A 25,621-nucleotide genomic window follows, 5' to 3' on the forward strand; every position below is an offset into this window, starting at 1 on the left:
AACCACCCGGGCGGGAGTTAAAGCCGCTGGGTCGGGGACTTGACCCGCGATCAGCTATGTGGGAGTCCAGCTACACAGCCATTACGCTAACTGCTGGTCTCAATAAATAAATCTTTTAAAGAAAAAAAAGAATAGCCACGTGATAGTAACACATGCATTCCGCATACTAACCTCATCTTCTATACTACTCCCCTATTTTTGTAACCCTAGCTTTTCTCATACGAAGTTGCATTTATGTTACATTTACTTTATACGTTGCTTAAAAACATTTTGGAAGGGCCAGCAGGTGGCATGGTGGTTAAGGCCCTGGACTTCCACATGGTCAACTGTGGTTCAAGTCCTGGACCTGGTGGCTTGAAAATCATACTGGGCACATGCGTGTGTATGCCCAAAATCTGAAAAGGTGAATGGAAGAAAAGGGATTGCAGCATGGCCATCCCCTGATGAGGTGATTTCTCACTTTCTCTCTGTCTCTCTTCAGCTAGCACACACTCCCTATGGCAAAAACCTAGAAAAAAAATTTTTGGGAAAAGTTCAGTGTATAAATCAATGAAAACTTGATAGAGGAATTCTAAAACTGTGTGCACTGAAAATCATATGTATGGAGGGGTTTTCATTGGTGTTTACTCCGTTAGTCAACAAATGTTTACTGAGGGCATCTGGTAGCTCTATACTAGGGAAACAGACCCAAGCAGTGGATGATAAAGTAAGACCTAGCCATTCAAGACACGAGCTAGTTGGCATCCGTGAAGGTCAAGTTGAAGACACTCTTGGATTCTGAAAGCTATAGTGACTAAAGGGCAGAAGAAACTAAGAAGTAGGAAAAGAAAGTCACTGAAATACCCAACGCGTCGACAGGAACACTATTTAGTGTAGGAAATCAGAAACAGACTGGAGTCCTGCTTCTCTTAATAACTGCTCTATGGGGGACCAGCAGGTGGTGCAGTTGTTAAGGCGCTGGACACTCCCACATGCCGACCACAGTTTGAGTCCTGGACCTGGTGGCTTGCTTTTTCACCTTTTCTCTCTCTCTCTCTCTCTGGTTAAATTAAAAAATTAAATGAATGATGGGACCTGCAATTGGCATAATGACTATGTTGCTGGACTCCCATGTAGTTGACCCCGATTTGAGTCCTGGATCCAGTGGCTTAAACTCACGCCAGACACATGTGCGTGCGTGCCAAAGATCCTGAGAGAAGAATGGAGGAGAAGGGATTACGGCGTGGCCATCCCCCCGGGGGGTGGGAGGAGGTGATTTCTCGCTTTCTGTCTCTCTGTCTTTCTCTGTCTTTTTGGCGAGTACATGGCCCTATAGCAAAAACCTCTCAAAAAAAGAAAAAAAAAAAAGAATGAATAAGTAAAGTGAAATAAATAATTATTTTTAAAAATATAACTACTGTATGACTTTGGAAAATTTTTTCATGAACTATTTCAACAATGTATTTTGATTGTTTGATGAGGTCTGTGAGGGAAAATTAACTTCAGGGAGATCTTATTCTAGGCATACTTAATCTCCATTGCTGAAGTTACTGAATACATTCCGAAGTCATCAGAGGGTCACTGGTTGTCATCTGCCTGTGCCTACCGCGTGTCGTCAGGGCAGCGACACGGCTGCTGTGCCAGGTCTCATCATGGCGAAGTATTAGGACCTTACATCTCCTTTCCCTGATCGCACTCGAAAGAGCAATACCCTGAGCACCCACCTCCTCGTTCCTTATCCCCCACACCCACTTTCCACTACCCTTTCATGCGCAGTCTCACAGTCCTCAGCTGTACCCCCAAATAATGATGAGCTTTAGAAAAGTTCATGGGGCTGGCAGATGGCATGATGATTAAGGCGCTGGACCCCTACATGGCCGACCATGGTTTGAGTCCTGGACCTGGTAGCTTGAAAATCACCCCAGGCACGTGTGCGGGACTGCATGTCCAAAATCCCGAGACGAGGATAGAGCAGAAGGGATTGCGGCATGGCCATCCACCCATGGGGTGATTGCTCACTTTCCCTCTTTCTGTGTCTCTGTCTCTCTCTTCCTCCCTGGTGAGTGCATGTGGCCCATGGCAAAAACAAACAAACAAATAAGTTCATAAGTCTATCACCATAGAAAGATAGGGTGAGCCTTAGAAATAGACTCAAAATGAATAACTTTGGGATACAAACAGGCCTTGGAAGTTGCAAAGGAATTGTTTGGCCAGAATTTGTGCTGTGGAGACTGGGTGTCTGCCAAGACTTTACTTTGAAATTTCTGTCTTTTGTTTCTAATCTTAAGGCATCATAACATACAATTCTTTTGCTACTAGTCCAGTTTATTCTTTTATTATGAGGAAGAAGACACTTTTAAATAACAATTATTTCCACTATAATTAAACAAATCTTCTTTTGTTTGCATTATATTTGTTACTATATTGTATACACACCCTGCTTGCTTAAACTTGCCCCTGTGACTACTTCACAGGAACTTTCTTTAGAAGTTTGAAAGTCTTTGACTTCTTAAAGTATTAATGAGATTTGCCAAAGTTGTAGTATCCGAATGCTTGAGCAGGTGTAGGAGCAGGACAACAAGCTTGTTCACACAGCTCCTCCAGCAGACAGTCTCTCCTTAGGCCCTGCTGGGTGCATTCGACGTGCCAAGGGATTCAAGGAAGATGTATTTAGGTGCATCCCCCGACCCAACAAGACCAGGCATCTCACAGAGTTTACCTTGAGGTCCAGATATTAGAAAACTATGCTGCCCTTTGGGAGAACTTAAGATTATAAAGGATTAGTGTGAACCTAAACGGCCTTTCCTTTTTCTTCTTTTTGCTTCATTGTTATTATTCTGGAAGTTTACAGTCTATGCGCTTAAATACATAGGTAATTTGTGCCTTCAGTTGTTGATACATATTTTAAACTCAGATTTCTACCATTATTTTAAGAGTCAAGGTTAGAGCTGTTTTGAAGTTTGGAAAAATCCACCTCCGAAATGACTTTTCAAAAACCAAAAACACAAATAAGCATGGGAGCACTATCGTAATTACAAAAATAATACATGTTCACTTTTTTGAAATGTTTAAAGAAATGCACAAGCAGGTATAAATATGTACAATTAAGCAAATCTTCTTTTGTTTGCATATTTGTTACTATATTGTATACACACCCTGCTTGCTTAAACTTGCAAGTGTCCTTGGACACTGCACCCAGCTTTCAACAATGGCAACGTTTTACATCACTGTGTACAGTTAGCAAAACCCGGAAACTGGCATCGCCTGGCCACTGTTTGAAATGCGTAAGGACTAGGTGGGGGCACAGCAGGGATGCACCCAGACCCTCACAGCAAGGTCCTGGGTCCTGTCCTGGGACTCCCTGAGCGTGTGGGTAACACACGCGCCTGTGACCACGTGTGACCTGGGCTGGCTGAGACTGGGGCCGGGTGGTGGCTCGGAGACCCTGCTGAGGAAGACCCTGCTGCCTGTCTCTTTCTGTCTCTTTCTCATGGAAAAAATAAATTTTGAAAAAAATAATGTAAAGAAACAGCTCTTATTCTGTTCTCTTCATTCTCGCAGAGCAATTGCTATGCTTCCTTCCAGAATGAGCATGCCAACACACACATATGCGCATACCTATGCATACACATGTAGAGTTCATTCCTTTTGGGGGAGGAGAACAATGGGTTCATTTATGCTATTATGCGTTTATGTTTTAATGCATCTTAATGTGGTTTCATATGGTTACATATGGATCTACTCCGTTCTTTTCTTTTCCAAAGAATTATTTTATTTAACTTATTTTATTTATATATTATTTTAATTCAACCAGAGAGGGACAGAGTGAGAGAGAGAGAGAGAGGAAAATTGAGAAAGTAAGCCACCAGGTCCGGGACTCAAACCACAGTCGGCCATGTGGGAGTCCAGCACCCCTAACCACACACCACCACACTACCACACCACCTGCCATCCCTTCTACTTCATTCTTTTTCATTTCTTCATACTTCCGTAGTGTAAATGTACTATAACTTATTAAACAAGTCTCCTTCTGTTGAACATTATGGAGTCTCTAGTTTTTCTGTGTAGCGCTGCAGTGAATATGCTTAGGAATACATACTGAGCACTTCTGTATTTCCATAGGCCTTCAGAAGTAGAATTACTGGGTACTCCCAATAACTCTCCAAAAAAGTGTACCAATCAGAATTAAATGGTCAACTTGGCAATATGATAAGAAACAAAATTAATAGATTTACGGGGAAATTTATGTCGTGTAAATATGTTGTTGGGCAAATATAGAGTATTACTTATATGTATTATCATACTATGATTAATTTTTAGGTAAGTGTTACATAGGAGAAAGTCTTTATCTCCATAACTGAACTATAAACCAGTGTATAATATGACTTTTTAAAGAGATTTTTGCCATAGGGCACGTGTGCTCACCAGAGAGACAGGGAGAGACAAAGACAGAAAGCAAGAAATCACCCCCCAGGGGGGATGGCCATGCTGCAATCCCTTCTCCTCCATTCTCCTCTCAGGATTTTGGGCACACACAGACATACACCTGGCATGAGTGTTAAGCTGCTGGATCTGGGACTTGAACTGCAGACAACTACATGGGCGTCCAGCGATGTCACCATTATGCCATCTGCTGGTACCACCAGCAGAATTTGGAGGATAGTTATGAGATGTTTAAGATTGTCTGTCAGATAACTAACAATAATGCACTGTTTATTTCACATGCTAATTAGTATTATAACCAGACTCAATAATTTTTTACTATTTGGATCTTTTGCTGTATAAAATAGTTCCCTAGACTGACTATACTGTTTTTTTTACCATATTAAGTGTGACTCTTACAAGAGTTCTAAAAGGAACCTGGTTAACCATTACATAAAAAAGATAGTCATGTTGGGGCTAGCAGGTGGTGTGGTGGTTAGGGTGCTGGTCTCCCACATGGCCAACTGCGGTTCGATCCCAACCTGGCGGCTTACTTTCTCTCTCTCTCTGGTCAAATGGAATAATAATGATAAATAAAATTAAATGGAAAAATTAAAGAAATCATATATAAATTAAACCACCCTGGTCCAGTCGTTTATATATTTAATTTATAAATTGAGGGATTTAGATCCTAATCTTACTTCACGTACAAATTTGATCCTAATCTTACTTCACATACATTAAGACAAAAAAGCTCCGAAAAGTTTCTGCTTTTAAAGTGTGGAGAAGCCAGCACCCCCCTTGAATGAGATGTTCAAGTGAAAAGTTATACGTGAATATAGCTAATGGTCTGAAATGGAGATGAAAAACGAATAGCAGGTGATTAAGTGAACATTGTGTCGTCTTTCAGGATTCATTGTACATTGTATATATGCGTGTGTGTGTGTGTATTTTGGTTTTTGCCAGAGCGTGTGTGTTCACAGGAGAGAGACAGAGACAATGAGAGGGAAAATGAGCAATTGTCCCCAGTGACGGGGCAGGGCAGTTTCGCCACACGGTTTCGCAGTCCCTTCCGCTCTATTCTCCTCAGAATTTGGGGCACACAAGCACTTGCACCTGGCATGATTTTCAAGCCTCCAGATCCGGGGCTCAAACTGGTTGACCCTGTGGGAGTCCAGCGCCTTAACCACCACCTGCTGGCCCCATCATCTGTATTTTTAAATCTGAGAATCAGTTATATTAGTATTGCCTAAGCTTCCTTCTCAGGTAGACATTACAGTGTTTAGGCCTTAGAGTGTTTTTACCGTTGATAGTTTTTTCTTTTCTTTTACTCTTTTTGTGTTTTCTTAAATGTCAGAGTGCATGCTGGTTACCTGCAGTCTGTGATGTAGTGAACTGCATGGTCATCCAATCCTAAGGCTTGAGATTGGAAGGGACTTCAGAAATCTAACCTCCAAACTCTAGAAGCTCTGCTCTCAGAGTTGCTGCTGCTCCAGATATCCCGGAGTGCTTGTGCAAATGGAAGCTTCTCAGCCCCTAAAGGTCTCAGGGCCGTCTCCCACCCCCTCTCTCTGAGACCTGGTCAGGCTCTGCCATTCTAGCACTTCCCAGCCAAGCACCCCTCGTCTTAGGAGAGTCAAATATTTGACTTCTCAATGAAATTAAGTACTTTTTCTTTCCACCTTCTTACTGCTTCATGCTCTCGTTTTGTTTACTCTGTATCTTTTTACTTCTTTTAGCCCTCTTAAACTGTGCAACTGAAAACTTCCTCCACTGTACATGGCCATAAAGCTTCTGCAGCTTGTCAGAATGCACCCTCCCCTCCCTGTCTCAGAGTTCGGAGGTACTGCCAGTCCCGCAGCCTTCTTCACTGGCCGCCCTAGCTCCCCGTTCCTATTATAGACCACTGTTCACCTGCTCTTGAGTGAGAGTTCCAGTCCTTTGCGCCTCCTGTCATTTACCTGTATCACCGTGGATGCCTCGCTGTTGCTTTTACAATCAGGTTATTTGCATTCACACTCATCCTTACTTTCTTGCTCTCCATTTAAGGTGATAGGGAACCATTTTAATGAAACTCTTCCATCTTCCTAGACCCTTGACACCCTGTCTTTTCTGTGACACTTTGTTTCATCATTCATCCACCTCTCCTGTTTTATTCTCTTCCTAACTGCTTACCTTAAAAACATGCTTAAATCTGTCTTGGCTAAGAGAGAATCTTCTAGTCTTCACTCCTGGACATTTCCAATCTTTATTCTTTCTTTTTTTTAAATAATTATTTTATTTAACTTTATAATAATAATTATTATTATTTAAGTTGACCAGAAAGAGAGAGAGACAAAGTGAGAAAGCAAGCCTCCAGGTCTAGAACTCAAACTACAGTCAGCCATGTGGGAGTCCAGTACCTTTTACCACCACGCCACCTGCTGGCTCCTTTCTTTCTTCTTTCTTTTGCATCTAGATTTCCTAAAAGAGTCGTTTATAATAGATTACCTAATTCCTCATCTCTTATTCATTTCCTAACCCGCTGCTACCTGCTTTGCCATGCCTCTGAAACAGCATTCACTTAGACTACCAGAGAAGGCTGACAGGCACTTTCAGTCTGCCAACTGGGTCTTTCGGCTGCATTTGATCACGTCTTCTTTAAAATTTTCTCTTCTTCAAAGATTGTGTTCTCTGAACATTCTTCCTGTTCGCCTTTGTGGTCTTTCTCCTGCCCGCCACATGTTGGTGTCCCCACGGCTGTTCCCTTCGGTTTACCTGGATGAGCTCCCGTGGCTCCTGTCTCTGACACAGATCTCTCTGCTTTAGACTCGTGCCCAGTTGCTTGGCCTTTCTACTTAGGTAGGTATACCGCGTCCTCCGTGGCTAGGGCTGTCAACCTGTCCCCTTCCCTCACTCTAAAAGCACACCTCCTTTCTGTGTGCTCCTTCGGGTTGGTAGGACCACTTGGCCATGCCCTACATCCGATCAATGATCATGTTCTGAGAAATTTTTCTTCCTAAATATTTTTCAACCCATCCTCTTCTCTCCTTCTTAATGACCTGCCTATTGCCTGTCTGTCCCAATTTCTCTACCCTAACTTGTCTATCCCGTTGTACTGGGTCATCGGGAAAGTCGTGACACATTTCTGCATAGAGAGACATAGGAAAATATGTCATGACTTTCCTAATATTTTAAGGTTGTCACAGCAGTCTACTAATTATTTTTCTGGACTTAAGATTTTTCTCTTCCAATCCATTCTTCACAAAACCGTTGGAGCTACCTAAGTAGCATGTCTTGACCACGTCAGCTCCCTTATGTTGAACTTCCCGTGGCAGCCACCAAGTTCCTTGCAAGTAATACATACATGTCCATTCTTTTGTGGCTTGGCCCTGCCCCTTCTCCAGCTATCTTGTGTCACCCCCTTACTCGTATTTCAGTTTAGCAGCACTAAAGCATGTGACACTTCATAAGCACAAGTTTGTCATCTTTGTCATCTTTGTGCCTTTTTTCATGCTGTCCCATCTGCTTGAAATACCCCACTGTCCTTCCCTTGATTGACGCCTTCCGAAGGCTCTGTTTGGAGTCCATTTAAGGCAGCTTCTTGAGCCTGCTTCCCACTTGCCAGCCGAGACTTAATGCTCTAATTACGATCACCTATATGTAGCTCTGTCAGTGTAATTAGCATGTTAATTTGTAATTATGTTTGTGTGAATATCTTTCCCATTGCATTTATGAACTCCTTGAATCCAAAGATGGTGTCACCAACATCTTTTCACCGCCAGTGTCAGATACAGTATTGATCACGTGTGAACATAGACCCTTCCTTTTACAGAAGAGGAAGTTGAGATTCAGCATTTATAATCGCCTTAAATGAGTAATTCAAAATGAAAGTACCTTGATTAAAAAGAATAATAAAAAATTAGAATGGGAAAGGCTTTAAGAGAGGCATAGATATAAAAATATTATTAGTGGGACCAGCAAGTGGCATAGTGATTAAGGCACTGGATTCCCACATGGCCAACCACAGTTCAAGTCCCAGACCTGGCAGCTTTCTCATTCTCTCTCTCTGTCTGTCTCTCTCTGTGGTGAGTGTGCATGCCCGATAGCAAATTAAATAATATTAGGACCAGCAGTTGGCGTAATAGCTGTGTCACTGGACTCCCATGTAGTCAGTCGCAGTTCAAGTCCCAGACCCGGTGGCTTAAACTCACGCTGGGTGCATGTGCGTATGTGCCCAAGATCCTGAGAGGAGAATAGAGGAGAAGGGATTGTGGCGTGGCCATCCCAACTAGGAGGGGGTGATTTCTCACGTAAATAAAATTAGATAATTCTTTTTAAAAGAATACAATTGGTGAGTGCTATGGTATGTCTGTAGAACTGAGAAATAAAGTGCTGTTATTTATAAACTACTCAATCTGTGGCTTAATTACGTGGCTGATAATGATGTTTTGGGCTACGACAGACCACATGTATGATGGTGGTCCCCCAAATTGTCATAGGCTGTGTAGAATATAGCCTAGCTGTGTGTGTAGTAGGCTATGCCATCCAGGTTTGTGTCCGTGCACTCTGCTCGCACAATAGCAGAACTGCCTCACGATGCGTTTCTCGAAATGTGTCCCTGTGGTTCAGCGATACATGACCCTGTTTTGTTAGAGCAACCCAGTGGGACCAACAGTGTCAGGAGGAACATCATCTCTTAAGTGGATTCTTGTGCAAGTAGAATATAATCAGATAAGCAAATAGCACCCATGGAGGAGGCATGAAAATGGAACAGCTTGATTCCCCTCCCCAAAATAGTGCCAATTTCTGACACTCTGAAGCACCATAATCAAATATCAGGTGTTTAGGAATTGTTCTTTTCTAAAAATGCTGACTTGGGGCCTGCAGATGGCATCGTGGTTAGGGCCCTGGACTCCTTCTTGGCCGGCTACAGTTCGAGTCCCAGAATTGGCAGCTTGCTTTCAAACTATTTATCTTTCTTTGTATCTCTCGCTCTGTCTGGTCAAATTGAGAAGAATAATAACAACAAATAAAATTAAACAAATAATTTTAAAAATGAAAATAAATTGCTGACTCATTTTAAGTTGTGGTGTTCATTGAGCCCTTAAAATCATTGAATACTCTCTTAATTACTTCAGATCTTACTAAGAACTAAATTCTATATTTTAGTATTTTATGAATTTATTTTCAGTCAATCTGTAAATACTTAAGAGAATACTTCCAACTTTCTTACCTATTTGTTAACTCTCTCTCCCAGCATTATTCTAGTTATCATCCACAAACTTTACTTCCTCAACCAGGGCACTGGTCCAGGCACTGCTTTTATGTATGACAAAGAAGAGACGCTATGGCTTGAGTGTTTTCTGATGGCCTAGTGTAAGATGCTTTTGCAAAGTATCAGTGGAAACAATTATCTTAACAGGATGACACAGCCTCTTTTGCTTAGGAATGGCCTAATTTCCTGTTTAGGTTATCCAGAGGTCAGGTAGGGATTTCTTCTTGCACTCCTGTAGTGCAGATTCACATCACACAGGCCTTTAGACTTGGATGGCAAGCTGTTTAATTCCAGTAGTTGCATTTCTCTTCCCCCCAAAAGTGAGGTCTTCCCCTGCTGCTTTCTTTCTTTTCTCTTATTGTAGTTGGCTGCTATGACCTGTAGTGAGGGGCGGATGTCAGTCAGCACCTACTTACCAGGAGCCCAGTAGCTGCTGCTCAGCCAAGCTGCATCTTAAAAGTCCATCTCTTGCCCGTTTTGAAGTTCAGATGGATACCTGCATTAGTATCAGAGTGTGGCAGTGTTGTCACTGTTACCGTCTCCAGAATCCGTGACTAACAGTACTCACGCAAGCCTCAGACCCCGAGTAAACTCTGACTCCATGCTGTGAGCTCCTGCCTTAGTGAATCAGCTTCAGCGTAGTTTGATAACTGCCCTTTTTTGTCCGTATTTAATTATGCCTGAGGCTGTGGGAAGACCACGTTTATCTGTTGAAACATACTAAGCAACTAGCATTCTGACAAGTTTATCAAGCAAGTTATTACACCAGCCGGACAAGATGTGATTTTGTACACAATCAGTCTAAAAGGAAATGTTAAATAATCAGGGGTTAATTAGCATAAGAAAAGCCCCTTTTCAAGAAAAGTAAACTGAATACATATCTTTTTAATTATTTGAGTAAAGATTAGGAAATCTGTTAAGTGATTTGAAAGAAGGAAATGAGTGCGGATTCAAGTTCCCTTAGATACAAATGTCAAGCTACTGCACTCTTTAACAGACATACATACAAGACTCATCGCCTTATTTCTATTGTGCTCAGTATAGTGGTGGACTAACTTGCATTCATCCAGGAATCCCAGGCAAAATGGTAAAGGATCTGTATCTGTACTCTAGAACCCAAAACCTGACGTTCACTCTACAGTGCAGAGCAAATGAAGCTCGAGTCGGAAATTCACCATTCCACCAGAGATTTCTTGCCAGGGCTAGGACTGAAGTCCCTGCGTTCCCACTGCTTGCCGAGGTTTTACCATAGAAATATGCCCCTTTTCCTCTGAGGTAATTGGGATTTGACAGTCTTGGTTTGTTTCAGTTATCCAAATGGCCTGAGTTCCATTTTTAAGAAGAAAATGGTAAGATGTGCCTCTGGGGTCTTAAGTATTTTGTTTTAATTTCAGTTTAGCCTTGTTTGTTGTTGTTGTTGATTAAAGCCAGGGTCGGTGTAATGGCACATTGTAAATATCACCTGACTGACTGAAGTTTTAGTAAAATACGTGATTGAGTTTTTAAAGGCTAACCCTATCCAGCTAATAGATGCTCCAAGCTTTCATTTGACTTATTTTAAATCACAACTACTGGGAGGGAGGAAGAGTACTCAGAGTCTTTGAGCTCTGAAAGAATTAGCTGTCCCTTCCCTCCTGTTTTCCCAAACAGCTGCATTATAAAGGAGTACTTAAAGAAACCCCAGCCTAGGCTCGCTGCTTTCATGCTAGCAACTGCCATATCCTGGAGTCTGCATACACTTTGTTTTCTCATGGGCTAATCCATATTGTCTGCCTTGGTCGCTCAAGTTCTTCCACATGTCACTTCATACAAGCAGATCTTATTTCTTCAGAGCTTCAGTGAAGCAAAATGACTCACCAGAGAGACCCGGACACCCAGTGCACACCTCTCATCCTGAGTTTCGAGGTCTCGCTGCCTTGGTATCAGAAGTCTTTGAGCTTCGCGGGTGAAGTTGTTACATAACGACCTGTTATGTAAGCATAGCAGATGACGTAGTGAATCTGGACAGAAAATCGCATGTATGACCCAGGAACGTTTATTTTAACGTGTTTAGTGGTGGCATTACTGGTATTCAGAGGGTAATCTCGGGAGCAGAACTTTGGTTGTGAAGTATTTCAGTACAGTGTCTAGCACAAATTAAATTGATAAATAATAAATTCACTTTCAGGAGAGTTATAACATTACTAAAAATTGAGAAATGTCTTAATTATGGATCGTGTCCATGTAAAGTCAACGGTGACAGACATTTTCTTAGTGTACAAGATACAGGTTCAGTATAGATTTGCAGAGTTAGGCGTCAGAGGTAAGGTCTGCGGGGCCTGCTGTGACAGTGTGTGCTGCTAGGACCCTCGGCCACACCGGAGGCCTGCATCTGACTCCTGGTCCAATGTAAAGGCCAGGAACAGTGGCATGCTCTGTAATGCCAGCTCCTCCAGGAGGCAGAGCCGGGAAGATCTGTGAGCTCGCAGCTGGCCTGGGCAACATAGTGATACTGTCTGAAAATGAGCTGGCTTGGTGGCATGCATCTATGGGTCCTAGCGGGGTGGCAGAGATACTAGGATCACAACATGATGGGACTCTGTCTTTAAGAAAATAAAAAAGGTGGGGCCAGCAGGTGGCGTAGTAGTTAAGGTGCTGGACTCCCATATAGCTAACTGTGGTTTGAATCCCAGACCTAGCGGCTTGAAACTCACACGAGGTGCAGGTGTGCTCATGCATGCCCAAAATCCCCAGAGGAGGATGGAGTAGAAGGAATTGCAGTGTGGCCATCTCAAGGGGGCGGGGGGTGGGGGTGGGTCTGATTTCGCACTTTCTTTCCATCTCTCTCTCTCTCTCTGTCTTGGCAAGCACACAGGCCCTATGGCAAAAATCTAACCAAGCAAATCAAATTAAATAGGGACCTGCAGATGGTATAATGGTATGTCACTGGACTCCCATGGAGTGGACCTCGGTTTGAGTCCCTGACCAAGAGATTTAACACTCAACACCAGACACATATACATGGGTGACCAGGATCCCGAGAGGAGAGGGGAAGAGAAGGGATTGTGGTGTAGCCACCCCTACCCTCCTGGAGGGTAATTTCTTGCTTTCTGTCTGTCTGTCTTTCTCTGTTTCTCAAATGAGCACATGCACCCTATAGCAAAAATCTGTCTCTAAAAAATAAATAAATAAATAAATAAAAATAGAATAAGTAACTAAAATAAAATTAAAAGGGGGCCAGCCAGGGTAGAACTTGCGATGTCTGACAGTGGTAATAAGAAGAAAGTGAATTCAGGAAACTTTTAGTGTCTGCATCTCGAGGGTGCGGGGAGTGTGGTGAGGTCTGATTTCGCACTTTCTTTCCATCTCTCTCTCTCTCTCTGTCTTGGCAAGCACACAGGCCCTATGGCAAAAATCTAACCAAGCAAATCAAATTAAATAGGGACCTGCAGATGGTATAATGGTATGTCACTGGACTCCCATGGAGTGGACCTCGGTTTGAGTCCCTGACCAAGAGATTTAACACTCAACACCAGACACATATACATGGGTGACCAGGATCCCGAGAGGAGAGGGGAAGAGAAGGGATTGTGGTGTAGCCACCCCTACCCTCCTGGAGGGTAATTTCTTGCTTTCTGTCTGTCTGTCTTTCTCTGTTTCTCAAATGAGCACATGCACCCTATAGCAAAAATCTGTCTCTAAAAAATAAATAAATAAATAAATAAAAATAGAATAAGTAACTAATATAAAATTAAAAGGGGGCCAGCCAGGGTAGAACTTGCGATGTCTGACAGTGGTAATAAGAAGAAAGTGAATTCAGGAAACTTTTAAAGGTTTAACTGGCGCCATTACCACGGGAATATATGTTAGATGAAGGAGTTATGAGAGGAGTCAGGGCAGACTGAATCCAGGTTTCTGGTCTGGGTAACTAGATAAGTCCTGCCACTCCAGGTATGGCCTGCCTTAGAATATGAGGAAGCAGAGGTGGGTACTCTTACGACTGAAGAAAGAAAAAGTGTGTATATAAAAACCGAAATCTCATTCAACCATTTGAAGTGACTCTGCTTGAAAAAATTACATGAAATGTTCTTTCTTGGATAATTACACTTTTTTTTTTTTTTAAGCAATAGGCAATCAAAATTCTCTTTAAGAATTTAACGTCTTTCTGGGGCTGACTGCATGGCTTAATGTTGGGGAGCTGGGATCCCTGGGGATCTAGAGAAGCTGGTCCTACATGGCCGACCACACCCTGAGGGAGCAGGGGAGAGGCTGGCTGAGAGCAGGTTTGGCAAATGGGACATTTGGAGAGGGCAGGCCTGGGTGGGTGTGTTCAGAAAGCAAAATGGCAGCATGAGGACAGTTAACAGCCAAAAATATGGACCCCCCCCCAAAAAAAAAAAAAAAAAAACCGAGGCAACTGGAGACACCTCAGTTTTGTGTCTATAGTTTGCCTAGGCTCCCCCTGCCTGCTACGTAAAATTCTCTTCTGTGCTGCACGTGGACTCTTCCTGGTGTGGTGTTCTCAGGTAGCCAGGAAGGAAGGGAAGCCAAGTGCTTTAAACGTCGTCGTCAGGCGGAGCTCAGCATTTGATTCCCAGCAATTTAGGAAAGACCCGATTACCCGATTCTCTTTCCACATGGCTACCCTCCTAAGACCCAGTTTTCTCTTCCCCCCCCCCCGCCATAGAGGCCAATTACTCAGGATTTGTTTAAAAGACGAGCATTTCTTCCTGAAAGCTGTATTAGGTTTAGGGTTTTGTTGTTTAAATCTCTGAAGCACTCTAGGAACCCTTGCCTCTGTTTTATTTTTTGGAAGCAAAGGAAAAATGATCTCCTGGTTTACTTTTGGAATCCGCAAACCAACCCTGAGGTCCCAGGTGGATTTTGTGTTTGGAAAAGAGAACTTGAGGGACTGGGGCTGGCCCTGAGCCCCCAGGTCACTGTTCGCGTTTACAAAAGCAAACCTGGTGTCCCCAACTGCTGTTCTCTTGAGGTTGGCTTAACTTTATTTATCTTCTGTCTTGGGTCACTGCCCCTGAGGTGCTTCAAAAGCAAAACCCAAAAGACCCAAAACAAAGCAAGCTAACCCAGATTCAAGGAGAAAAATGACCTGGCACTGTGGGTTCATCTCTGCAAAGGCAAAAAGTTGCTTCCAGAGTTCCATAGACTGGTTTTGAGTTTGCCTAGAGTCATTGTGTTTTTTGTCCAAAGTGACCTCGACAGGTCTGAGACCCAGGTTTCTCAGCGGTCAGGAGTGGGTCTGCAGGAGGGGAAGCTGTCAGCAAGCCCGTGGGTGGACACAGGGAATCCCTCAGTGATTCTGAAGTGATTCAGCTACGTGGGACATATAAATGGGACCACCCATGCAACCATCTCTTTCCTTAAGCTGATCTTTTTGTTTGCTGGACTCACACAGAGAGCTGAGGAAGTGAAACTTACAACTCACTTACAAATATTGGCATAAATCCACTTCATCTTGTCAGATTAGTTATGAAGGGTAGTTTCGAATCCTTGGTGAAAAAAGGAAAGATAGGATACTAATTTTGGGTAATCCTGATGCTGTATCATGACGAGCTAGAACCAAGGCTCCTTATTTCACTGTTCATTTTCATATGATCCATACTTTGCTGACTTCCCAAAAGGATTTAATGTGGAATTATTTTCTTGACTATTGGAACAAACCCATTTCTAGAGCTTAATACCAATTTTCATTACCATATGCCTGACTTTATCCTTTAATAAGTAATTGTAAAATTGCCTTTGGATAATCTGGGGAGCTTTTGATTTTTGTTCACATTTGATCTACATCTTTGAACTTCAGGTATACGTGTTAGCTAATAAATTCATTTGTTGAGACCATGTCTTACTGTTTATTTTCAAGGCTGAAATGAGAGATTTTGTGTGATTAATAACAAACATATTTTGTGCTTTGTCATCTGAAGGAAGCAAAGCATGAGATAGAGATGTGAGGTTTTCCGCACTTCGGGTTTGACATTAAGAACTTAGCGCAGGCCTCTGGAGCTGCTCTCTGTCCGCCCACCCCTCCTCCTGCTACCGCCCAGGAAGGTACTTTCCACTTCTGCTTCATCAACTACCTTTTGCTTTTGCTGTTGGAGTCTTTTGTTCAGCTCCATGTTGGAACACCAAGACCCTGGAAGCATCACAGAAGCCATCCAGCAACACTGTTCCAATCTCATAACGAAGACCATCTGCGCCTGTTGGAAAACTTGAAGAACCTACTGTCCATGAGTTTGGCCCAAAACCAGAGAGAAAAACCAGCAGGTCCCTGCTTCAAGTGTAAGGAGACTGGATGCTGGGTGAGTGACTGCACCCGGCCTCCTGGGCACTGCGGTCAGTGTGTGAAACAGGCAAAGATCCCTGCGTTGGAGAGTCAACTGTTGCAACTCCAAAACGGAGAGCCACCACCAAGGCTGTTGGTGAGCCAAGGAGAAGAAACGAAGCACTGATGAGGCCTGGGGAGATCCTCTGTGCCCCTGTCCAGAGAAGTTGTCAGAACCACCGAGGAACCCCAGGAGGCCCTCCGTGTAAACCACAGAAGGTTCATGTGATGGAGGAAGAAGTACTAGGTTATAAAATTGCAATTGTCTGTACCCCTTGGCACCTCCGCGGAATCTTACCCGTGTCATCCAGCCCCGACAGCCCTCCTGTGACACCCCCCAGACTATCTCATCCACCTGCCCTGGCCCTGCTCCCCCACCTACCAGAGAGGGCGAGACTTCCCTGGTCCCTGGTAGATAGGCCCAGTGCCTCTTTCCAGCATGAAGCAGTTACAGGAGATGGACCACCCACTTTCAACTCCCCAAAGAGATTTATGGGGATCATGCCTCTTGTTGAGAAAATGAGGCAATAATGAAGCTAGAAAATGGAAGCAGAAGTAGAAGCTGGAACATCTGCCTATTGGCTAGATAGAAGAACCAATCAGGGCACGCAATTCCTGGCTCAAGGTAATGGAGGTTGGAGATTTTCAGTGGGGGCTGTCTAGTTGATAGCCAGTGAGATGAGTCAGTGGGCCCAGCCACATTTGATGTATAGCCAATGGGATGAAAGCAATTAGTGGGCCTAGCCAATGATCATCCGACACAACTCTGGCTGGGAAATTATAAACCCCATGGAAGACCGTTACCAGGGTCCTTGAGCTTCTCTCTCTCACACTTGCCTGCTCCTACCTGTTGGGAATGTACTTTCACTTTTACGTAATAAACTATCCTTTACTTTCAAGAAAAAAAGAATATAGTGTATCCAACGGTGCCCAAACAACCGTGGGAGGCAGCCCCAGGCAGTGACAGTTGGTGAATGTCAGCTATGGTATCAGGCAGCACCGTTTCTTCCTGCCACACTGTGATCCAGAGCCATCATCTTTTCAAGCCATCCCAATCGAAGATCAAGGATCAAGGGATCGTGCTTTTTGATTAGAACAGGCATGGGGGACCAGCAGTTGGCATAATGTCTATGTCGCTGGACTCCCATGTAGTTTACCGCGGTTCGCGTCCCGGACCCAGTGGCTTAAACTCATGCTGGGCGTGTGTGCCTGCGTGCCCAAGATCCTGAGAGGAGAATGGAGGAGAAGGGATTGCAGCATGGCCGTCCCCCCCAGGGGGTGATTTCTCACTTTCTTTCTCTCTGTCTCTCTCTGTCTTTGCCCCCCCTTAAAACAAAAACCCCAAAAAAAAAAAAAAAAAAAAAAAAAAAAAGAAGAAGAAAAGAAAAGAAAAAGAGCATAGGTGAGCAACCTATGGAAATGGGCTCAGTCCATAAAATGCAGCCTGGCATAGTGTTCAGTGGGTCCAGGCATACAGTCTTGGTTTTGTGTTACGGCCATGTCAATAGAACTGTACTCTAAAAAAATGAGAAGGGAGGCCAGCGAGTGCGGTGGTGGCACTGGACACCCACATGGCTGACCACTGTTTGAGTCCCAGACCTGGCAGCTTGCCTTCTCACTCTCTCTTTCTCCATCTCTGTCTCTCTCTGGTGAGCACATGTGCCCTATAGCAAATTTAAAAATAATAAATAAAATTAATTTTTTTTTAAAAAGTGAAAAGAGGGGCCAGCAGTTAGTGTAATGGCTGTGTCGCTGGACTCCCATGTAGTTGACCGCGGTTTGAGTCCCAGACCCAGTGGCTTAAACACACGCCGGGCATGTGTGTGTGTGTGCGTGTGCCCAAGATTCCGAGAGGAGAATGGAAGAGAAGGGATTGCGGCGTGGCCATCCCCCCCTGGGGAGTAATTTCTCGCTTTCTGTCTCTGTCTCTGTCTTTCTGGTGAGTACATGAGCCCTATAGCAAAAACCTCTTGAAAAGAAAAAAAAAGTGAAAAGGGATCTTAAGATTGTTATGGATGAGAGGTACTAGTGGGCTATTCCGAAATGTTAGTGCTGCTTTCCCTGAGGGCTGACCTCAGTTACCATCAGACACAGCTCTCTGTCACGAGGGAATCCTCCCTCTTTGCTAGTACCAAGTGAAAGCCTTGGAGACAGAGGGAAGTCGAACTCATGGCATTCGGCTGCCTCAGTTTGCCTGCTGGCCAACATTGACCTTTTACAGGGACTGTCAACATAAGCCAAGTAGTCTGTGGGGTGCTCGTTTCTGTACTTAGAAAACCTAAGGAGAAAAGGCCGCCATGTAAGCTTGGAACGAGTGTCTGGCGTCATCAGCGCTTGGCTGTCTCTTGAACACCCACTGAGTGGCTATACTCTGCCAGAACACTTAGTCGTCTGGCTAGCTCTGTGGAACTTATTTCCGTTACTTATTCCAATCCTTTCATGCATTGAAAAGTCCTTCCACTCGTGGACATGGGAAAGCAGAATATGACCTCAGCATGCCTGCAGACACCACCTTCCCTCTGTACCCACATTCACGGGACCTCAGGGACTTGGACATTGTTTAGGCTGTCGGAGTCACAGGCTGGTGATGACCAATCTGCAGTCCCCAGCTTCTACTTACAGCAGTGGTTTTCTCTTACTCTTTAATGGCTTGCTAGCGACTTCCTCGCATGTCACTGCCGTGTAAATGGCTAGGTTTTGCATGAGTCTTTTTCTTTTCTTTGTAATTTCTTCATGTTGGCCTCAAAGTATAACTTGTTTCCTTGTTAACTGTTTTCCACTCATAAGTCAAGCTCTTCAAAGAAAGGGGTTTTGTCTTCTTCAATGCTGTATTTCTAGGGTCAACCATAGTACGTTATGAGTGGACAGTCAATATTTGTTGAATGAATAAATCTTATCTAAATTCTTGGTCTTTTATCTACAATTGGCAATGCATTCATTCCCTTACCATTATTGTTCAAATTTATGCAGATTTCCAGGTATCTATGAATTAAATATGCACAACATGTATTTCTGTGAATAATTAATGTAAAATTTGAAAGCCTACATTTTTTTATTATTTAATTTTATTATTTTTATTATTATTATTTTAATTTGCTATCGGGTATGTGCACTCACCAGAGAGAAACAAAGAGAGAGAAAATGAGAAAGCAAGCTGCCAGGTCTGGGACTTGAACCTCTGTCTATCTTGTAGAAGTTCAGCACCTTGGGGCCAGCAGGTGGCATGGTGGTTAAGGCGCTGGACACTCCCACATGGCTGACCATGGTTTGAGTCCTAGACCTGGTGGCTTGCTTTCTCCCTCCCCCCCCCCTCTCTGTATCTCTCTCTGGTCAAATTAAAATAAACAAATGAATCAGTACAATTAAATAAATAATTCTTTCAAAAAATATTTTTAAAAAAAGTTCAGCACCTTAACCATCAGGTCTAATAATTTGAATAAGAGTATCTGACCATATATGAACATTGTAAGCATAGTATTTCTTTAGGAAAATCTGATTTTGTGCTGTAGAAGAACCAATTCTTTTATTTTTATTTATTTTTTTTAAAGAGACTTTTTTGTTTTTGTTTTGTTTTTGCTATAGGGTGCCAGAAAGACAGAGAGATGGTATGGTTTTTAATTCCTTAAGAAGACTCCTCCTCTCCCACCTGGGGGTAGATCAGCCCAAGAGAAAATGGGCCTTGTTTTAAGACTCCTTCTTCTTCCATACACAAAGGTCACATTGCTAATGCCTTTTGGAAAGAAAGGGCGATTACAGCCGGGATTCTATTCTAACCGGTTACTTTCTGCTATGTACTTACACCCTCACTGGTGCAAACATACATATATTTGCAAAAGAAATCCTTCAAAAAGAGGCTTTGGCTGACAACTGGTGAGAGGTATTACTGAAATTTATTTTAATATATGACTATATTAACCTTATTTCTAACTGCAGTTTTTACACATGACCATTGAAGAGTATTATGAAAAAAAAAGAACAGTTAACACATAATCTTGCCACACAAATAACCATTCTTAACATTTTCCTCAAATTTTCTTCCAGTCTTTTTGATGGGTTTCATGTAATTTAAGTAGAAATGTCATAAACATCTTCGCAAGTTATTTAAGTCTATGTACATATTAATTAGATAATAGCCACATGATATTTATTGTTTCTGTTTACCTTACTGCTTACCCATTCTTTTAGTATTGACATGTAAGCTATTTCAGTTATTTAATGACACAGCCTTTTTGAGATTGATACCTTTGTGTATAAATTTTTGTCTACTGTTTATTCAAGTTAGAGTCCTAGAGGTAGGGTTACCGAGTTACAGGGCATGGTCATCTTTATCCAGTTGCTAAAGCACTGCAGGAACGCATTCCAGGGATGTTCTATCAATTCACATTCTCACATCTGTGTATATGAGAGTAACTCTTCCTCCTTATGAAAGGAGGGGGAAGTGTACTTCTTACCAGACCACAGTCAAAAATTAATTTTCTTTTCAGACGGTATATTCTTTAACATTGTCTCCGCATAGTTTCTGTTCCTGTGTTTCAGCTTTTGGTGTGGCCTGGAATGTTTGTTACCTTGTCTGAAAGAAAACAAAGTGGTTTTCACGAGCTAACATTTTCCATTGTAGAATTTCCTGCCCTTTGCCACAAAGTGTCTATTTGTAACTATAAACTGGATGAGATGACAGTCAAAGGAGGCCCTTACCTTCCTAAGGAAAAGCCATTTTCTGGTCACCTTTCTTAGATGGCGTTAGTCACCCAGCTTTATCCCTTTCAGAGTTATTAGTAGGTCCACTCTCTGTAGCTATGAGTAAATGCAATGTTTTCTTCATTTGAAAGCAAAACCAACAGACCCCTTCCTTGTAAAGCAAGTTAAAACAAAAAGAAAAAATAATATAAAAACTTCAGGAAGGTAGTAGGTAAAGCATTTAGCTTTCTAAAACAATTCAAATGGGGATAGGAAGTTGGTTTTAAATGGCTTAGAGGGGATTAGGGTTTTAAAGTTGGATAAGGAGTTTGGTGCTTTGGTTTAGGCATGGCATTGCTTTTAAAAGATTACTTCCATATTTGACAACAGTTCTAACTAGAGATTATAAAGCAAATAGCTGAGTTTAAGACACCATGGAAAACAAGAAGGTTTCTTCCTTGTTGTTGTTTGTTTATACAAAACGATCACCCAGAGTTAACAGGCTGGATCCTGAAGCCCTCCTTTCATAATACTGCCAGAGGGTCTGTCACCGGGGGAATCCAACAGAGGTTGTTTAATGCACTTCATTGAGATTATCTGAGCTTTTGGCTTAAATTACTTTGAAAAAGTCTAGGTGCAAACAGCTCCTCTGAAAGGTAAACGCACCTCTAAGAAAAAAAGTTCAGTTTAAGTTCTCTAACATTCTTCATGCAGTTAGTACACCAACCCTTACTAGTTAAATTTGACTACTGACTAAATAATATGTAAAGGTAAAGTATCTTTTTGTAAAAAATAAAAAAATTTTAAAACGAGAGAGACAGAGAGGCAGAAAGCGAGAAAGAACCCCCCAGGGGGGATAGCCACACCGCAATCCCTTCTCATCCCTTCTCCTCTCAGGATCTTGGGCACGCACGCACACATGCCCAGCATGAGTTTAAGCCACCAGGTCTGGGACTCGAACTGGGGTCAACTATATGGGAGTCCAGAGATGTAGCCATTACGCCATCTGCCGGTCCCAAGATGAAGTATCTTTAAGGGTGCTGGACTCCCATGGCTGACTGTGGTTGACTCCTGGACTTGGTGGCTTGCTCTCTCACTTTCCCTCCCTCTCTCTCTTCTACTCTGTCTCTATCTGGTCAAATTAAAATTAATGGGAACCAGCAGTTAGCATAATGGTTATGTCGCTGGACTCCCATGGTCGACCGTGGTTCAAGTCCCGGACCCGGTGGCTTAAAACTCACACCGAGCGCATGTGTGTGCGTGCCCAAGATCCCAAGAAGAGAATGGAGGAGAAGGGATTGCGGTGTGACCATCCCCCCGGGGGGTGATTTCTCGTTTTCTGTCTCTCAGACGCCCCGCCCCAAAGGGAAAAAAAAAAAAAAAAAAAAAAAAAAAAAACTCTCCAAGAAAAATAATTAATTAATTAATTAACCTAAATAAAATAATTCTTAAGAAAAGATAAAATCTCTGTATTTATTTAAGAGAGATTTTTTTTGCTTTAGGGTGTAAGCACTCACCTCAGAGAGATAGAGACAGACAGAGAGACAGAAAGCAAGAAATCACTCTTCAGTGGGGATGGCCATGCTGTAATCCCTTCTCCTCCATTCTCCTCTCAGAATTTTAGGCATGCACACACCCACCCAGTGTGAGTTTGAGGCCGCCAGGTCCTGGGCTCGAACTGTGGACGATTATGTGGAAGTCCAGCAATGTAACCATTATGTCATCCATTGGTCCAGTACAAGTCTAATATAGTTATATTGACAGGGTTTTCGTTCTTTTACAGTTATTTCAAAATAAGGTATGTTATTAGGAAAGCAAGCACTGACAAGTGTAATAATTTCAAAGTCAAAAGATATATACTGTTTGGTTATAAAGTGCAGTTAAAGAAGTTTTAAAAAATGAATTTCCTTATTCTAAGAAGCAAGGCATACCAAAATAGACCAAAAATTGCATAAACTTGATTTATATATTAACTGTGGCTGAATAATCAAGAGTTGATCAAACATGTTCCCGTCTTCCTCAGCTCCTGGACCTGTTTATGGTTTGGGATTGGTCTACTTATCTAGCAGATTACGGACAGCCTGCTTCTAAATATCTTCGAGTGAATCCAAACACAGCCCTGACTCTTTTGGAGAAGTAAGTATATGCTGAAAGCTTTTTTTTTTTATACCATTTAAGCATATTTTTTATTTCGTGATAGAATGAAGAATTCGATTTCTATTAGAAGAGAAGAGTATAAATGAGACTTAGAAGTGCAGTCCTTTTCTATCCCTCCTAATTCGTTAGAGTTCTGGACTCCCGGAGACAGAGAGAAGTGAAGAAGCCCCCACAGGGGACAGGGTCACTCCACAGTCCCTTCTCCACGTCTCTCTCCTTTGGGCACATGTTCACATGTATCTGGTGTGCTTCTCAAGCCACCTGGTTCAGATGAACCGCATGTTTGACCACGTGGGATCCAGCAGCCTTATTCGCCAGCCCACCCAGCTGGCCAGCTCAGACCATTTTAATGAGCAAAAGATAAACTTTTCTTTCTTACCCTTCAGAGCTAGGGTAGTTTCTCACACGATTGATGTTTCTATGTATGGGAGCGGGATTTTTTTTCCCTCTTGTGTCCTATGCTGCAGGCTGGCTTGACCTTACAAATACTTTTAGTGCATCTACGAGTGAGAACTGGAGCTTGTGTGTGTGTTTAATCTCTAACAAGGAGAGAGGCATTTTGTCTGACGTGGCCAGGCCCTGCAGTGTGTGCCACCAGTGCTGTCCAGTCCTGTGGCTGGACTTGGAGTCTGTGAGGACAGAAGCACGTGAACTTGAAAAACTAATACACTGACAAGCAAGGGACCAGGGATTACGGGTACATCCTGCCCAACAAAACACAAATGTTGCTGTTACTTTCACACTAGTATGTGGCAGAGTTTCTCCTCACTCGATTGTATTTCATTCTAGGTATCATTATTAAGCTTCTAGTTTTTAAAATTAGAAGTAAATATTATTTTCCCACAACTTGAAGACTTCTCTGGTGTGTTTGATTTGAAAGGATGAGAAGAACTGTTTAAAATAAATATAAATTTGACAATGCCATGAAGCATCACTGAGGCCAAAACCTTGCTGTTTAATCATTTTCTATTTTTCCTCTCACTGTGTCCTGCTGTGAATGATTTGCAGAGTCCATAGAGGGTGTGTATTTTAGCATACTTCATGGAGCGATATTAGGAGATAGTACAAAACTAGAAAAATTAGCATAGTTTACATTTACACGCTAATGCAAAAGCACTTTCTATAAAATAAGAAACTTGCTCATTTTCTGTGTGGTTTCTCTTTTTTTTTTGGAGAGGTTTTTGCTATAGGGCGTGTGCAGAGACACAGAAAGTGAGAAATCACCCCCCAGGGGGAATGGCCACGCCGCAATCCCTTCTCCTCCAGGGATCATGGGCACTCACGCACACCCGCCCGGCATGAGTTTAAGCCACCGGGTCCTGGACTTGAACTGCAGTCGACTACATGGGAGTCCAGCGACATAGCCATTATGCTAACTGCTGGTCCCACTTTTCTGTGTGGTTTCTGTATCTGTGAGTTCCTTAGTACCTATTCTCTTTGGCATACACTTTTCACATAGGCTTAGTGTGAGATAGTTCACAGCATGCCAAAATAGTTCACTTGCGACAGCAGAGCTTTTCATTTCTCTTGACTAAGCTTCTTCATCCCCCTATGTTTGTAGGATGAAGGATACTAGCAAAAAGAACAATATATTCGCTCAGTTCAGGAAGAACGATCGAGACAAACAGAAGCTGATTGAGACGGTGGTGAAACAGCTGAGAAGCCTGGTGAATGGTATGTCCCAGCACACATAGACTTCAGTCGCTCGCATTCCGTGACACCAGGTCGGTGACTCAGCACCGCTCTTTAACAAGCACTGGTCATGAAACAGTAATGTGTTGATAGAGTTCAAAATACATTAGGAAAAAGACACTGCCGAGGGCTTGAACAAGAAACAGTAATATCATTTGTACGGATTTTTACATAATTGAATACTATTTTATATATGGAATATGTGACTTTTTTACTTTTAAGGGAAAAAGGCAAAACTAATATATAAATCAAGTCAAAAGTTGTATATGAAACTGATTGCAAATACATTAGGCAAGCTTTATGCCTCTTACACGTTTTTTTCTATTTTGACTTAAATGATTTTGTGGGTTTTTTTCTCATCAGTAGATGAATATGGAATGCAATTGTGTCTGATGTGGGAGCATTTCACTGCCATTTTCTGACTTTTAGCTTTGTTTCCACTGCAGTGTAATTTAAGTAGACTAAAAATTTTTAATTCTGCTGATTCTGAGGAGCCAATAGACATCTTCAAAGCTCCCCGAAATGGAACTTGATTTTAATGTAGTAAGGATGGAAATTATTTGTTCTACTTGGATGGTTTAATTTAATTGTTCTGAATATGAAGAAAAAGATTTCGGAGTTCCCGAAGATGCAGGGTCTTTCACGCTCACGCAGAGGGGGTGAACATCTCCGATTTCTCCTGGTACTGACCGGCTCTAGGATTGCTCTGGTTTTGTTTGTTGGAGAGGGACTGACTGGGGCTAACCCCTCTAGGTGCAGCCTGTGCACCAGTAGCCAGGCTCCCCATGCAGAGGTCACCGCAGGGGTCAGGCTGCTCCCGAGGCAGGTCTCCACCGTGCCCCTCACTGTGGGAACAGGCCAAACCAATGAACTCTGGAAAGCCCATGGCGGTTGTACAGTTTCCTTTGTGTAAGTTGCCAGGGTCCAAATTGCAAACAAATCTGACTGCTGTTTTCTCTGTGTTTATACCGAATACTCCCTGTGCGTTCTCAGGGGCTGCACACCTGGCTCTGTAAGATCAGTGTACAGATCGTGGGTACCTCTCCTGACTGTGTGACGCAATATTAAAAAGGTTGACAAGCTGTTGAAGATGTATTGTTATTTCATCTGCTCCCAGC

The 25,621-nt window shown here is 42.7% G+C and overlaps 1 protein-coding gene across 2 annotated transcripts in view; it reads left to right on the forward strand.

The window, feature by feature from the left end:
* EXOC6 (exocyst complex component 6) overlaps nucleotides 1-25,589 on the forward strand; it is a 195,381-nt gene extending 169,792 nt beyond the window's left edge. For both annotated transcript variants that reach the window (XM_006147639.3, XM_014587534.2), the window contains exons 21-22: nucleotides 22,678-22,790; nucleotides 24,373-25,589. In XM_006147639.3, the coding sequence (XP_006147701.1) occupies nucleotides 22,678-22,790; nucleotides 24,373-24,505 (246 nt within the window). In that variant the 3' untranslated portion in view covers nucleotides 24,506-25,589. The remainder of the gene's footprint in view (nucleotides 1-22,677; nucleotides 22,791-24,372) is intronic.
* Nucleotides 25,590-25,621: the final 32 nt, after the last annotated feature.

This window comes from Tupaia chinensis, unplaced genomic scaffold (genome assembly GCF_000334495.1).
Source record: "Tupaia chinensis unplaced genomic scaffold, TupChi_1.0 Scaffold000217_1, whole genome shotgun sequence".
NCBI lineage: Eukaryota > Metazoa > Chordata > Mammalia > Scandentia > Tupaiidae > Tupaia > Tupaia belangeri.